Genomic DNA, 16,871 nt, shown 5'->3' with positions numbered 1-16,871 from the left:
AGTTTTGCCTCATTTTATGATCGCTTCTTGTCGCAGTTGCTAAGTGAATTGTTGCTTTTGTTAAGTTAGGAACCTGGTTAAGTGAATCTGGTTTCCCCATTGACTTTTTTTAACAGATTTTTTTTTAACAGATTCACAGACTTGGGAGGGACCTTTTAGGTCATCTAGTCCAACCCCCCGCCCAAGCAGGAGACCTTACACCATTTCTGACAGAAATGTCCAGTCGCTTCTTGAAAGCTTCCAAGGATGAAGTCCCCACAACTTCCGTTCTTTGCCCATCAGAGAGACATCATGTGTCTCTAGGACTCTGCAACCGTCGTAAGTATGAGTCAGTTGCCTAAATTTCGGATCAGGTGACTCAGCGGGTGCTGCAACAGTCGTAAGTGTGAAAAAGTCATGTCCCATTTTTCAGAGACATTGTAACTTTGAACAGTCACTAAATGAGCTGTTGTAAATCAAGGACTAAAGTCGTGGCTTTATACTTTATACTTATACTCGGAATTCCGTGCCCATTTCTGGTGACCCCAATCGAAAGATCCACCCAAACTCAAGGAATTTGGGCTTGATCTAACAATCTGGCAAGATTATAACCCCATCATGGATCGGATTGAAGCAAAACTGGGATTAAAGAAATTCAGTTATTATTGTTATTTTTTTTTAAAAAAAAACAACCTTGATTGGATACGTCACACATTTGGCCTCAAACAATAAACCATCTTTTGCCTCGAGCGCTCGGAGCCGGATTTCGGCATATGCAAAGCAGGAGAGAATTCCCAGAAAGTCAAAAAAAAGAAAAAAAAAGAAAAATTCATAATGGCATTTAGGCAACCGCAGGACTGCCAGCTCAACTCTTTCGAACTCGGCTCCTTCGCAAAAAACACGCCTGTTTGAACCCGGAGCGATCGTGGCACCCGGCGTGGCTTAGAAGTCTGTCCGGTTGTTCCTCTTCCTGCCACGCGGAAGAGGCAGAAAAATCGGGTGGATGCAAACACCACTGCCGGATTATCTGGATTTCCAAACTGGCCCTAATCCAAAGAGCCCATTTTGCCAACCATTAAGCCAGGATCTGACCAGGATCCAAGTAAGCAGGAGCTGAAAACAAGTCACATCCTTTAATCTTGTTGTCTTTCTTTCCATTCCTGCCCCCCTCTCCCCCCCCGAGTGTTTTTTTTTGGGGGGGGGAGAACACAGCTGCAGACCATGCATCAAATGGGAGCGGGGGCCCAGCGGAAGACCCCCCCCCAAAGTACAGAAATAAGGGCGAGGCGGGAGGAGACGGCGGCCAATCCAACACGGCCTGTCCAGGATCCCTTGGCTGGCTGGGTGGGTTCGTGTCCAGGCGAACTGTTTCTCACAGTTGGGGCCGCCTCCTCCGTGGCTGTGCAAAAGACCACGTGGGCCTGGGTCCGTGGTTCGGATCTGAGGTGGGGGGGAAGGAACCCCCCACCCGCTAATCCTGGCTCTCTTCCAAGCGCCACTTGAGCGATTCCTCTTTCAAGGCGTCAGGTTTGATCTGGTTGCGCATGCCCCCCAGCAGGTTGGAAGTGGCCTCGGAGGCCACAATCAGTGGCTTGACCACGGTGGGTGGGATCTGCCGAAGGACGCCGCCCACGGCCCCCGTGAGGCCCTTCTGCTCGTGCCCACGAGCAGCCACGTCGCAGATGGCCTGGGCCGTGTCGATGACGCCCTGGAGAAGGGTGTGGAGAAACAGGAAAGAGGAGTTAGGGGCAGGGGTCTCCCTGCTCGGCCTCTGTGTTGAAGGTAGAGACAGTCCTCGACTTACGACCACAATCAAGCCCAAAATTAATGTTCATAAGCCAGCTGGTTTGTTAAGTGAACTTTTTGCTTTTTTAAAAAATAAAAAAATACTTTGTTTTTACGAGTTTCACTCCCACCGTTATTAAGTGAATCACTGCAGCTGTTAAGCGAGTCACACGGCTGCTAAGTGATTCTTGGGCTTCCCCGTGGACTCTGCTTGTCAGAAGGTCGCAATAGGGGATCACGTGACCCTGGGGGACGATGTGGCTGTCATAACTGTGAGTCAATTGTCGAGCGTCTGGATTTGGGGATGCCGCAATGGTCATAAGTGTGGGAAATGGTCCTAAGCCCCTTTTTCTGGGGCTGTTGTAACTTTGAACCTTGGCTAAACAAATGGTTTCAGGTGAAGCATACTCGGATGAGGTCTCCTGCTGGGGCATGGGGGTTGGACTAGAAGACCTCCAAAGTCCCTTCCCAACACTGTTATTGCATGCATTTGTGGGGGGCTCAGCAACCGGCTGGCTTTGGCGCCCCGTTGCAGCATCCTGCAGTCCCGTGATCACAAACGGCCATATTTTTTTCCCCGAAAACTGATGCGTCCCTCCTTATCTTTTTTTATGATAAGTTAAACCACAGGTTCGCTTAACAGCCGTGGACTGACTTAGTGGCCATGGACTCGCTTAAAATGAGTCCCAAAATGACTGCCAATTTGATATTGTTGGTCAGGCAGCCAGCTAGACACCGGGCGACTAGGAGTTCTAGTCCAGCTGAGCTGAGTGACCTTGGGCCGGTCATTGTCTCTGAGCCCCCCCCAAAAAAGACAATGGCAAAGAGACAATTTCTGAAAAATCTTGGCAGGGACTCCTCCAGACGGTCTCCGGGAATCAAACAAGATTGGGGGGGAAATAAAAAGAAGGATGTCAGATGCCACCCCAAGTAGCCAAAGATGGGGCTAAACCCCGCCAACCCTCATCTGCAACCCCAGGGAGGTTCACCTCGCGGACGGTGTCGTAGGCCTTGGCTACCCCTTCGCGTAGATCTGCCGGCTGATGGCCCCGCCGTAGTTTGCGGGCGTACTTCCTGTCCGGCAGGGCGCGGGATGGTGGAGCCGTGGGAGACAGGATGTCGTAGACGGTCTCAGCTGTGGCCTGAGAGGGGGGAGGGAAGAGAGGGGGGGTGAAAGGTCGGACATCTATAAGGGAGGGGAGGGCTGTTTCCCACGGAGGAGGGGCAGATGGGGGGGGATGTAGGTTAGGGCTGGTCAGCTACGGTGAGTGTATAACCTGTGGACTTCAACTCCCAGAATTCCTGCCCTTTGATTCCTGTGACTTGGAGCATTCTGGGAGTTGAAGTCCAAAGGTGGTAAGTGCGGGGCTCAGGGAATTCTGGGAGTTGAAGTCTAGAAGTGGTACAATTTGCTGGGTTCAGGAATTCTGGGAATTGAAGTCTAAAAGTGGTACAATTGCTGGGTTCAGGAATTCTGGGAATTGAAGTCTAAAAGTGGTACAATTGCTGGGTTCAGGAATTCTGGGAATTGAAGTCTAAAAGTGGTACAATTGCTGGGTTCAGGAATTCTGGGAGTTGAAGTCTAAAAGTGGTACAATTGCCGGGTTCAGGAATTCTGGGAATTGAAGTCTAAAAGTGGTACAATTGCTGGGTTCAGGAATTCTGGGAATTGAAGTCTAAAAGTGGTACAATTGCTGGGTTCAGGAATTCTGGGAATTGAAGTCTAAAAGTGGTACAATTGCTGGGTTCAGGAATTCTGGGAATTGAAGTCTAAAAGTGGTACAATTGCTGGGTTCAGGAATTCTGGGAATTGAAGTCTAAAAGTGGTACAATTGCCGGGTTCAGGAATTCTGGGAATTGAAGTCTAAAAGTGGTACAATTGCTGGGTTCAGGAATTCTGGGAATTGAAGTCTAAAAGTGGTACAATTGCCTGGTTCAAGTATTCTGGGAGTTGAAGTCCACATGTCATACGGTCTCCATAGTTGCCCAGCTCTGAGTCTAGATTCAGGTGCTCCCCCGCCCTCCAGTTTTGGGCTGGGTTTGGCAGACCCCTCCCTCCCTCCCTGAGCAGACCCCTCCCCAGAAACCTGAATAGCCTGCACCAGGCGGTTGCTGAGCTCGAGGGCCGCCGAGGCGGTGGAAGTGCCAAAGGAGGCAGCGCCCCGTTGCAGGCCACGGATGATGCGCCCGTCCTTGCGGTACTGCTCGATGGGCAGCCAGAAGAGGTCTCGAAGGCCGTGGACTGGGAGGAGGAGGGAGGAGGTGAAAAAAGAGGGAGGGGATGAGGAGATGGAAGGCGTGCAACAACAACCCCCCCACTTCCCACCGGCTCAGCGGAGGGGGCCACTCACAGAGCTGCACGAAGGAGTGCATGGGCCCCACCCCTCCCAGGATGCCCGGCAGCTGGTTTTTACGGATGTCCGTCAGCCACTCAGTTAGGGCGTAGCTGACCACCTTCTCCACCCCAAGCAGCCTGGAAAGAGAGAGGAGGACAGCATACAGGTCATCGTCCCAAAGGTGTGTTTTTTTTTTTTTTCAAGAGGCCCCTGGACTTTCTGGTTTTTCTTTGAAGGCGTTTTGCTTCTCATCCAAGAAGCTTCATCAGCTCTGACTGAATGGTGGGGAATGGAAGGATTTATATTCCTTGCAGGCAGCTGGTCATTTGCATCCTTTTAGAGGGTCATTGAGGCCACTTGGAAGTCTCTCTGTGACCTCAGGGTCACCTGAGTGATCCCAATGGGTGTGGCACTGCTGAAAGGACTGTGTTGAAGACTGGAGATGCCCCATTTCCCCAAAAATGAGACCCCACTGCAAAATAAGCCCTAGCATGATCCCCCCCCCAGATAATATCCAGAAAGCCTCCAGATAATACCGTGCTGCCCCCAAAATAAGACAGGGTCTTATTTTCTTTTGACCCCCCCCCAAATAAGCCCTTGGCCTTATTTTCGGGGAGGCCTTATTATTTTTGAGGTGCAGGCGGCGGCGAGCGTGGTCCCCCCATGGCCACTGCTGTGTTGCAATATTTTCAGGGAGGGCTTATTTCAGTGCATGTGCTCAAAAGCCCAATTGGGCTTATTATCCGGGGGGGGGTGTCTTATTTTCAGGGCAACAGGGTTTGCATTGTTAGAAGCCTGCCCCCCACTTCCCTGACCCCTAAGTAACAGAGGGGGGGAGGTGTCTTTACCCATGGCGACAGCAGAGTCTCTTCAGTTTCAGCTCAGAGCAGTTGAGTTGAGCCAATCCGATCAGGATGCCAGCGAAGGTGCCCTGGCAGGAGAGGAAGCAACAGGAGAGGGGGGGGGGAAATATTTGTTATGAAGTTTCAAATGTTTGAATGCCAGCATTTTAACCCTGGGCGTTTTAATTGTCATGCGCTGCCTTTGCAGTTTGATGTTTTGTAGGACACCCTCCAGAGTCCCCTCTTTAGAGGGAGGCCGGCAGTGGAGTCATGTGAAGTAGAAATACATAAAAATAAATGAAACATTTGTGTGAACTCAATCAGAGCAGAGCTGGAAGGGACCTTGGAGGTCTTCTAGCCCAGCCCCTGCTGAAGCAGGAGACCCTCTACTATTTCAATCAGAATAGAGCTGGAAGGGACTTTGGAGGTCTTCTAATCCAACCCTCTGCTCAAGCAGGAGACACTGTACTATTTCAATCAATTAATCAATGAGAACTGAGCTGGAAGGGACCTTGGAGGTCTTCTAGTCCAACCCTCTGCTCAAGCAGGAGACACTGTACTATTTCAATCAATCAATCAATCAATGAGAACTGAGCTGGAAGGGACCTTGGAGGTCTTCTAGCCCAGCCCCCTGCTCAAGCAGAAGACCCTACGCCATTTCAATCAGAATAGAGCTGGAAGGGACCTTGGAGGTCTTCTAGTCCAGCTCCCTGCTCAAGTAGGACACCCTCTACTATTTCAATGAGAATAGAGCTGGAAGGGACCCTGGGGGTCTTCTAGTCCAACTCTCTGCTCAAGCAGGAGACACTGTACTATTTCAATCAATCAATCAATCAGAATAGACCTGGAAGGGACCTTAGAGGTCTTCTAGTCCAATCCTATGCTCAAGCAGGAGACACTGTACTATTTCAATCAATCAATCAATCAATCAGAATAGAGCTGGAAGGGACCTTGGAGGTCTTCTAGTCCAACCCTCTGCTCAAGCAGGAGACACTCTACCATTTCAGACAGGTGACTGTCCAGTCTTTTCTTAAAAACCAATGATGGAGCACCTAGAACCTCTGGTGGTAAGCTGTTCCACTGGTTAATTGTCCTCGCTGTTAGGAAATTTCTCCTTAGTTCTAGATTGCTTCTCTCCGTGATTAGATTCCACCTATTGCTTCTTGTTCTGCCTTCAGGTGCTTTGGAAAATAAGTCGACCCCTCTCTTCTTTGGGGCTGCCCCTCAAATCCTGGCAGTCTGCTATCATGTCCCCCCTAGTCCTTCTTTCCTCTAGACTGGCCAAACCCAAATCCTGCAGCTCTTCTTCAAATGTTTGGGCCCCCAGTCCCTTCATCATCCTGGTTGCTCTTCTCTGCATTTTTTCTAGAGCTTCAACACCCTTTTTGTATAATGGGGACCCAAACTGGATGCAGGATTCCAGGTGTGGCCCTTTATAAAGCGTGATCTTGATTCTATTGCCTCGGTTTATGCAACCCAGGATCCGCTTTTTTGGCTGCTGCCACAAACGGCCGGCTCATGTTTAAGGGATCGTGCGCTAAGACTCCAAAGTCCCTCTCATAGTTATTGTTTCTGAGTCAGGTTTCACCTAATCTGTCCTTGTCCCTTTGGTCCTTCTAAGGAGAAAATTCCCGACAGTGAGAACAGAAATTGCCTCCAGAAGTTGTGAATGCTCCAACACTGGAAGTTTTTAAGAAGAGGTTGGATAGCCATTGGTCTGAAGTGGTGTAGGGTTTCCTGCCTGAGCAGGGGGTTGGACTAGAGGACCTCCAAGGTCCCTTCCAACCCTGTCATTCTCAGATTCTGTTAACTTGGGGGAGGGAAGGGCTCGGCATGGCTTAGCTACCCACCACCTGGTCAACGGTGACGTGCTTCCCGTGATAATCCAGCCAGATGGGGACCTCGGAGGTGAAGCGGAATTCCCTGAGGAGGAAGAGAGGAAAACAGCTGATATGAGAGCCTCCCTCATTTTGGGGAGGCAGGGAAAGGAGGAGAGGCTTCCTGGAGCGAAGTTTTCAACCCCATCCTTAATGGAAAATCTGTCGACAGTACCCCAAGGAGGTCTGTAATAGGCCTCGGCCATTGCTAAGCGAACAGTCATAAGTCAAGAACTGCTTGTAATTAACACCTATCTCTTTGAAGGATCCCTCTGTCTCTGTCTGTCTCTCTTTCTCTCTCCCTCTTTCTCTCTCTCTCTTTCTTTCTCTTTTCTCTCTCTCTCTTTTCTTTCTGTCCCTTTCTCTTTCTCTTTCTTTCTCTCTTTTTCTCTGTGTCTCCTTTGTTCTCTCTCCCTCTTTCTCTTTCTTTTCTCTCTCTCTGTCTCTTTCTCTCTCCCTCTTTCTCTCTTTCACTCACTTTCTCTTTCTCCCTTTTCTTTCTTTCTCTCTCTTTTCTTTCTGTCTCTCTCTCTTTTTCTCTTTCTCTCCCTCTTTTCTCTCTGTGTCTCTTTCTCTGTCTCACACACACACACAAATATGGAAAAGGAGTGTGGCCTCGATTGCACGACACCTTCGGAAATTGTTTTTAACCAAAAAACCGAGCATGCTCGTCTAATCAGTCCTGTCCCGAAATGCTAAAATTCCAAAATAATGCTAGATTATTATTTGTCAACCTTAGCAAGTTGGAAGATGGGTGGACTTCAACTCCCATTCTGAGAGTTCAAATCCACCCAATTTGCTGAGGATGGGAAACAGTGTTTGATCTGAACCCCGGAAAGGTGGGAGGGGGGGCATTCCTTGTTCCAGTGGGGTTCCCCATCCACTTTCTCACCCCTACGACCCCCTTCCCGCCTGCATCCATACCGGAAATAAATGGGCTGTTCGGAGGAAGAGGAAGCGTTGGAGCTGTTCTCACTGGTCGTGGTCTCCACCGAAGTCAACATCATCCTCTCGGCTGCCTCGGAGTCCTTCCTGGGGGACTCGGCCCGACCTGGAGGAGTGACCTCTTTTTGAATGCCCTTCGTGTCTCATAAAAGTCCTCTCGACCCCCCTCTCCGCACCCAGGATTTGAGACAAGCACCCATCATCCCCAGCCAAAGAAAGACAATTTGCAGAAGAACTGCAATTGACGCTGGGAGGCCGGGAAATGCACTTTGGCCCTCTCGAGAGGGCAAAAACTACATTTCCCAGCGTCCCTTTCTACCAACCAGGTGGACTTAGCTCGGGAGTCCACAACCTGTGGGCTGCGGCCCACTGCCGGGCCTTGGCCTAATCGCCACTGGGCTGTGTGTGTGGCCAGACAGTGCACCCAGATCAGAGAGTTCTTGCACAATTGTCGGTGCGAGCGTTCTGGGCAATACAGCCCCACTCGCAGGAGCATCGGTGTGGATCCTCGTGGTCCCACTTACGTAAACGTCGTCACAAGTATTCACAATACAATCAAGCAAGTCTCGTTGCGGGAACTTGTGTCCCCATTCGTGAAAACCCCCTCCCACAAAATCATCCCCTTGTTTCGACTTCTCCTTGCTCTGGGCCACTGACCTGGAAAAGGGTTGGGGAACTCTGGCCTAGCTCGCTTAGAAGGCCACATAACAGCAATAGCAGTAGCCCTTAGACTTATCTACCACTTTGCAATGCTTTCCAGCCCTCTCTAAACGGTTTACGGAGTCAGCCTATTTGCCCTCAACAATCTGGCTCCTCATTTGACCCACCTCGGAAAGACAGAAGGCTGAGTCAACCTTAGGGAGGGAGGGAGGGAGAGAGGGAGGGAGGAAGGGAGGAAGGAAGGAAGGGAAGAAGGAAGGAAAGAAGGAAGGAAGGAAGGGCAATAGCAGTAGCACTTAGACTTATATACCGCTTCACAGTGTTTTTCCAGCCCTCTCTAAGCGGTTTACAGAGTCAGCCTCTAGGGCCCCAACAATCTGGCTCCTCATTTGACCCACCTCGGAAAGACAGAAGGCTGAGTCAACCTTAGGGAGGGAGGGAGGGAGAGAGGGAGGGAGGAAGGGAGGAAGGAAGGAAGGGAAGAAGGAAGGAAAGAAGGAAGGAAGGAAGGAAGGAAGGGCAATAGCAGTAGCACTTAGACTTATATACCGCTTCACAGTGTTTTTCCAGCCCTCTCTAAGCGGTTTACAGAGTCAGCCTCTAGGGCCCCAACAATCTGGCTCCTCATTTGACCCACCTCGGAAGGACGGAAGGCTGAGTCAACCAAAATAGAAAATAGCACGGCACGGCATAGCATAGCACAGAATAGAATGGAATAGAAAATAGAATAGAATGCAAAATAGAATAGAATATAACAGAGTAGAATGGAATAGAACCTAATAGAATACTAAATAGGATAGAATAGAATATAGAAAAGGTAGAGAATAGAATATAGGGTAGAATAAAAAATAGAATGGAATGCAGAATAGAATAGAAAATTAGAGGATGAAATAGAAACAATAGAATAAAATAGCAATAGGACTAAGATTTACATCCCGCTTTACTCTTCTTTTATAGCCCTGTCTGAGTGATTTACAGAGTCAGCCTCTTGGCCCCCCAACAATCTGGGTCCTCATTTTATTGCCCTCGGAAGGACGGAAGGCTGAGTCAACTTTGAGCTGGACAGAATCGAACTGCTGGCAGTGGGCAGAATTAGCCTACATTACTGACCACTGTGCCACCATGGCTCTAAGATAAACTAGAGAGACAAAGGGGGAGACGATAGATGGATGGATGGATGGATGGATGGATGGATGGCTAGATAGAGGGATAGATAAATACATGGATGGATGGATGCATGGATGGATGGATGGCTAGATAGAGGGATAGATAAATACATGGATGGATGGATGGATGGATGGATGGATGGATGGATGGATGGATGGATGGATGGCTAGATAGTGGGATAGATGGATGGATGGATGGATGGCTAGCTAGAGGGATAGATAAATACATGGATGGATGGATGGGTGGGTGGATGGGTGGATGGATGGCTAGATAGAGGGATAGATAAATACATGGATGGATGGATGGCTAGAGGGATAGATAAATACATGGATGGATGGATGGATGGATGGCTAGATAGAGGGATAGATAAATACATGGATGGATGGATGGATGGATGTAGATAAATACATGGATGGATGGATGGATGGGTGGGTGGGTGGGTGGGTGGGTGGCTGGATGGATGGATGGATGGCTAGATAGAGGGATAGATAAATACATGGATGGATGGATGGATGGAGGGATGGCTAGATGGATAGAGGGATAGATGGATGGATGGATGGATGGATGGATGGATATGTAGATAAGAGGGATAGGTGGCGAGAGGGGGAGATAGCAATTAAACAGCAATTAAACTTGTATACCGCTTCAGAGTGTTTTACAGCCTTCTCTAAGCCTCTTGCTCCTAACAATCTGGGTCTTCATTTTACCAACCTCGGAAGAACACAAGGATGAGTCGGCCTTGGGCGAATCAGGATCGAACTCCTGGAGTGAGCAGTGAGTTAACCTACTGTACTACATCCTAACCCCTGCGCCACCACGGATCACTGAAGGTAAGGAGGGACCTACCTTCAGACCCGGCTTCCATGGGTACGACGGGATTGATGCTGGCCGCCACGCTGGTGAAAAAGTCTTTGAGGAAAAACAAGGCGTCCTAGGAGGACAAGAAGAGGGTCAACTCGCAACGCATGCCCTGGCCTGCTCTTGAGTTGCCATAGACAAGGGGGGTGGGAAACTGACGAAGCAGCACAGCAGCCACAAACAGAAGCACATTCCAGGCATATCTTTCTCAAGGCTGTGTCCCAGGTTACCAAAAGCAGCCGGAGGGGGAATGATCTCAACAGCCTGAGAAAGTGCTCCATTGGAGAATGTGGGAAACAGGGTCATACCTGGGCTGTAAATTACGTGGGGTCGGAGTTGGCTTCACTTGGGTACATGTTGCTCCTTTTTTTTTTGGCAAATTAAGTTTTTCATTTTTCCATTTTCATAGCGTATAATCACATGTATACTATTACATAGCCAACATCATATTGTATTATTAAATGTTTACATCAATTCATCTTACCCTCAACTCCCCAAAACAATTATTGGCTCTTCTGCTCTCCATAAACAATATTTGTAGCTTATCTATCACTTTCTTCTCCCTCTCTCTTCTCCCTCCCTCCTTTCTTCCCTCTGTCATCCTTCTCTTCTCTACTTCCCCTTCCTCTCTCCTTCTCCTCTCTCCCTTTTCCACTCCTCCTCTCTGCTATCCCTCTCTTCTTCCCTTACTTCCCTCCTCTACTCCACACTCTTCATCTCATTTACTTGGTTTATTTCAGCCTCTGAGCGAGCTCCATTTTATGTTGATGATATTTATAACTCCTTTCCAATATGCATATTTAATTTTAACATATATCTTCTTCCTTCTTTTTTTTAAGAAATAGAACAAAAAAGTATACATATATAGTCATTGTGGTTTTAAACCCACCCCCTCCCCCAGCCTAGTTTTGGCCAAGATGTAGACCTGGTTACAATTCCCCGCTATTCTCATCATTATATTTATATAATTATACATCCTTACATGCCCCCAATTTGTGATTCTGTCTTTAAATCTCAATAGTTTCCCATTGTAAGTATATTTCAGGGTACATGTTGCTCCTAATGAATAACTGGATTTCTTTTGAAGCTTGGCTCGAGGCTCATGATTTAATTAGGACATCCGTGGGAACCCTGGCAGCGAGCAGAGAAGGGATGAAGGAACACCTTTCTCTCCCTTGGAAGCACCAACTCAGGTGCCTTCCGAATCAAGGGAGGAAAAACAACCAAATTCTACAGGTGGACTTCAGCTCACAAAAGTTCACTTAATGACCAAATTTACAACGGCACTGAAGAAAATGACAGGACCGTTTTGCAAACTTATGGTGGTTGCAAGATCTCCCTGTGGTCAAAGGATTTACTTTTGGATGCTGGTTCATTTCTATGACGGTGGCCGCATCCCGGGGTCACATGATTCCCCTTCGGCGACCTTCTCACCAAACCAAAATCAGTGGGGAAGCCACTGTAACAACTGTGTTACTAATCGAAGCACTGCAGTGGCTTGCTTTAACCAATGGGGCAAGGAAAGTCGTAAAGTGGGGCAAAATACGCTGAAGAAATGGCTCAGCAACATAAGTTCTGGGCTCAATTGTGGTCGTAAGTAGAGGACTACCTGTATTTACATTGACAGAATCTTGCAAGTCTGAAGGTACAATACTCCCCCCCAAAAAAACTCTTTTACAGCCTGAGAAACTAAGGTGGATCCCTTCTGAGCCTATTTCTCCTCCCATTATGCAGGTCTAGGCTAAGCTGTCTCTTTATCTGACTGTTCTCTAAAGCTACAGTGAATATTCCAATTCTGAAAGTACAAATCTCCCACTTGTGTCTTTTACAGCCTGAGAAACTAGGGAGGGTTTCTTCTGAGCCTTTTTCTTTGCCTGTTATACAGTTATGGGCTAAGCTGTCTCTTTATCTGACTGTTCTCTAAAGCTACAGTGAATATTTCAATTCTGAAAGTACAAATCTCCCACTTGTGTCTTTTACAGCCTGAGAAACTAGGGAGGGTTTCTTCTGAGCCTTTTTCTTTGCCTGTTATACAGTTATGGGCTAAGCTGTCTCTTTATCTGACTGTTCTCTAAAGCTACAGTGAATATTTCAATTCTGAAAGTACAAATCTCCCACTTGTGTCTTTTACAGCCTGAGAAACTAGGGAGGGTTTCTTCTGAGCCTTTTTCTTTGCCTGTTATACAGTTATGGGCTAAGCTGTCTCTTTATCTGACTGTTCTCTAAAGCTACAGTGAATATTTCAATTCTGAAAGTACAAATCTCCCACTTGTGTCTTTTACAGCCTGAGAAACTAGGGAGGGTTTCTTCTGAGCCTTTTTCTTTGCCCATTATACAGCTCTGGGCTAACTTGCCCCTTATCTAATTGCTCCCTAGACAGGCTTCCTTGCCCTCTTTTCCTAAGATCTTTCCCACCTACCCTCATCCTTCCCAAGGAAGTCTGGAAAGGTCAGCCTGAGCTGCAAAACTGGAAGAATCCAGACACCCCTCCTCTTCCTGTCTTGGTTTTGCCTAATTCATGTAAAGGAAGGTAGCTTAGTGGCAAGGAGCTAAATTCCTCCACCGTCTCACAACTCCTGACTGAGCTTGCGATCCCCACCAACAGGGAGTCGTCCTTTACCTGATCTATGTTGAGTCGGAGAGGCATCAGGGAGACTCTCAGGCAGCACTCGGGACCCCCCACGCCAGCTTCGGGGCAGACGTGAAGAGCCTTGATGGTGAGCTAAAACAAAAAATAGGGAAGAAAATTAGAATTGCTGGCTGGGGAATTCTGGGAGTTGAAGTTCACCTATCTTATAGTTGCCGAGGTTGGGAAGCAGTGCCCTAAAGACTCCATGGATTTGAACCTTTTGCAGGTGTGCTACTAGACCAGGCCAGCCTAGCCCAGCTCATAGGGCCGTTGTTGTGGGGAAATTAGGGGGAAGGAGGAATATTACCGTATTTTTCGTAGTATAAGGCGCACCGGACTATAAGACGCACCAAGATTTTGAAGAGGCAAATTAAAAAAAAAGTTTTAGCACTCTGTAGACCTCCCCAAAATAACCCGTTTTTCGCAAAAACGGGCCTGTTTTTTGTTCAAAAAAAAAAAAAGAGAGGCATTAATTGCCTTTAGGCGGCTTGTAGAGTGCTCCTGGGGTGTGGGGGAGCAAAAACTGGTCCATTTTTCATCCAGAAAAAAGAGGCATGAATTGCCTTTAGGAGGCTTATAGAGTGCTCCTGGGGTGTGTTGGGGGGGAGGAAAACGAGCTGAAACCAGCCCGTTTTTTGCAAAAACCAGCCCGTTTTTGCCAAAAAAAAAGGACATGCATAGCCTTTAGGAGGCTTATAGAGTGCTTCGGGAGGTGGGGGGGAGAATTGAGCAAAAAAACCTGACTTCCAGTTTGGTGGTAGGGTCTTTTATAGTCCCTGAAGCCTCTGGAGGGCCTCCCGGGGGAGGGCTGGAGGGGGAGGCTCTTTTAAACCGACCCTACAAGCAAACCGGAAGTGACTTCCAGTTTTCTCGTAGGGTTCTTTTTAGTCCTCCGGAGGCTTGGTCCCTGAAGCCTCTGGAGGGCTTAAACCAACCCTACAAGCAAACCGGAAATCCGTTCCCAAACTTCCGGTTTGCCTATAGGGCTGTTTTTTTGCGCTCCAGAGGCTTCAGGAAAGCTCCTGAAGCCTCCGGAGGGCCTCCCGGGGGAGGGCCTCCCGAGGGAGGGCTGGAGGGGGAGGCTCTTTTCGCCCTCCCCAGGCTCCTATAAAGCCTCTGGAGCGCGTGCCCTGACAAATGGCTCCGCCTGCCACCTGTGGCACATGTGCCATAGGTTCGCTATCCCGGGCATAGGGTTTCCTGCTTGAGCAGGGGGCAAGACTAGAAGACCTCCGAGGTCCCTTCCAACACTGTTATTCTGTAGCTTTGTACACTAAGGCCAACACATCTGGTCTGGCCAGATGCCCAGGGCAGCTTCACCAGTCCTTGGCTACAACGGGCAGATCCCTGCTTCAAAGGGAGACCCCGTCCTTACCATGTTAGAATGGGCCCGCCGGGGCAGGAGCTCGCTGCTGTACAGGTAGAGGAACTTGTTGATCTGTGAGGAGGCCAGGCGGTCTCGGATCTCCAGCTCCTGGACAAGGAACACCTGCCTGGCTAAGGGCTGCTCCTCCGATTCCAGGCACGGCTTCTCAGAGGCTCCACCCGAGTAGGATTCGTGCTGGAAACTCACCTGAGAGCAGAGAGGAAGAGCGAAGCGTCACTGACACAGTAAGACCTATGTGCACAGGACGACTCTGGGCCTCTTCATGGCAGGTAGTCCTCGACATACAACCACAATGGACTCCAGAATTTATGTTGCTACGTGAGAAATTTGTTAAGTGAGCTTTGCCCTCTTTTACAACTTTTCTTGCCACAGTTGTTCAGTGAATCGCTGCAGTTGTTGAATTAGTAACACTGTGTCAGGGTTCCAAATAGCATCCAAAATTAAATCAGAGCCCGAGGCAAAGTATTGCTCAAAGTTCCCATTGATTAAGAGAGCCATGTTGGCCCATCTGGGAAAACCCGAATGTGAAAGGTTCCCGGTTTTCCCCACCCAGTTGAAAGTTCAAGATCTTTCCCCCACACCCACAAGTCCATCCCATGGTCCCATCTTCCACTGCCATGCTGACAGCTTCCACCCATCCAGTTCCAGTCAGGTGCAGAGGTGCAGAGACAAAGGATGACCTTGGCTTTCTAGAAAGAATTTGGTTATGACTACATATCATCTAACTCCATACGATCCCCACTCCCGTTTTCCCACCATAGAAAATGCATAGTAGAATAACGGAAAGTGTGGCAGGCTAAAGAGCCAAGAGAAAAAATGGCTGCAGGCCTGACACACTGTTGTTAAGTGAATCCGGCTTCAGCCATTGAGCTGGTTTGTCGGAATGCCGCAAAAGAAGATCATGAGACCTCTGGACACTGCGACCGTCATAAATATGAGTCAGTTACCAAGCATCAGACTTTTGATCACCTGAGGATGCTGCAATGGTCATAACTGTGAAAAATGGTCATAAGTCACATTTTTCAGTGTCGTTGTAACTTTGAACGGTCACTCAATGAACTGTTGTAAATTGAGGACTACCTGTACAGATTATCTTCGATTTACAACTGTTCATTTAGTGACTGTTTAAGTTACAACAGTACTGCAAAAAGTGACTTAGGTCCCGTCCTCACATGTATGACCATGGAAGCATCCTCATGGTCAAATGCTAAAATTGGGGGTCTTGGCAACCAGTCCCTGAGTTATGACCACAAAAAGGACTAGAAAATTCATTATTAAGCTGATGATGATGATGATGATGATAATAATAATAATCATAATCATAATAATCATAATAGATCCACTGGAATTTGTGCCAAAATTATAATATTAAAACAACAACAAACGGGTGGGAACATAAGCCTGAAAAAGTCACTGAAAATCCGATGGTCAAGATCCTGTGGGATTTTCGTATACAAACGGATAAAATACTGGCGCATAACACACCAGACATCACACTGGTTGAGAAAAATAAGGTTACAATCATAGACATCGCAATACCAGGTGATAGCAGGGTCGACGAGAAGGAACATGAAAAACCCGCGAAATACCAGGACCTAAAAATCGAAATCCAACGATTATGGCCCAAACCAGCAGTGGTAATTCCAGTGGTAATTGGCACACTGGGTGCTATTCCAAAAGCACTGAAATTACATTTAAAACAGTTAAAACTTGACAAAATCACCATCAGTCAAATGCAAAAAGCTGCACTGCTTGGATCTGCACGTATATTACGAAAATACGTTATGACGTCCTAGGCCCCTGGGTGGGGCCCGACTAGTAATCAATGCCAAATCCAGCGAATCAACTGGCCGCTGTGATACAATCATATAATAATAATAATAATAATAATAATAATAATAATAATAATAATAATAATAATAACAACAACAACAACAATAACAATAACAATAATAATAACAACAACAATAACAACAACAACAACAATACGCTCCTATTAATTCTATTCTCTCCTTTCCATCTTTCATCTTTCCTCTTGCTTTTCTTTTCTCATCTCTTTTCTCTCTCCCCTCTCTCCTTCTCTTTTCTTTCTTGCTCCTTTCTTTTTTCTTCTCTTTTTTCTATTCTGTCTCTCTTTTCTCTTCTCTTGCTTTTCTCTCTCTCGTTTTTCTCTCCTCTGTCTCTTCTCTTTTTCTTGCTCCTTTCTCTTCTTTTTCTCCCCTCTCATCTTTTTTCTATTCTCTCTGTATTTCTTCTCTTCCGTTGCTTTTCTTTCTCTCTTCTCATCTCCCTTCTTTCTCTCCTTCTCTTCTCTTTGCTCTTATCTGATATATTCTTTTCTTTTTCTCCTTTTCTTCTCTGTTCTATTATCTCTTCTCTCGTCTTTCCTTTATTTTCTTCTCTCTC

At 47.6% G+C, this 16,871-nt stretch overlaps 1 protein-coding gene across 1 annotated transcript in view; it reads right to left on the bottom strand.

Moving 5' to 3' along the window:
• Positions 1 to 619: 619 nt before the first annotated feature.
• Positions 620 to 16,871, bottom strand: part of ATG2A (autophagy related 2A) — a 73,215-nt gene continuing 56,963 nt past the window's right edge. Inside the window, 10 exon segments of the mRNA XM_081968493.1 lie at positions 620 to 1,687; positions 2,754 to 2,906; positions 3,852 to 4,006; positions 4,116 to 4,237; positions 4,949 to 5,031; positions 6,793 to 6,865; positions 7,744 to 7,870; positions 10,438 to 10,522; positions 13,070 to 13,171; positions 14,454 to 14,651. Of these exon segments, the coding sequence (XP_081824619.1) occupies positions 1,451 to 1,687; positions 2,754 to 2,906; positions 3,852 to 4,006; positions 4,116 to 4,237; positions 4,949 to 5,031; positions 6,793 to 6,865; positions 7,744 to 7,870; positions 10,438 to 10,522; positions 13,070 to 13,171; positions 14,454 to 14,651 (1,335 nt within the window). The 3' untranslated portion in view covers positions 620 to 1,450.

Source organism: Natrix helvetica (genome assembly GCF_964273705.1).
Source record: "Natrix helvetica genome assembly, chromosome: 16".
NCBI classification, from domain to species: Eukaryota; Metazoa; Chordata; class Lepidosauria; order Squamata; family Natricidae; genus Natrix; species Natrix helvetica.
This window is presented reverse-complemented; position numbering and strand designations above follow the sequence as displayed.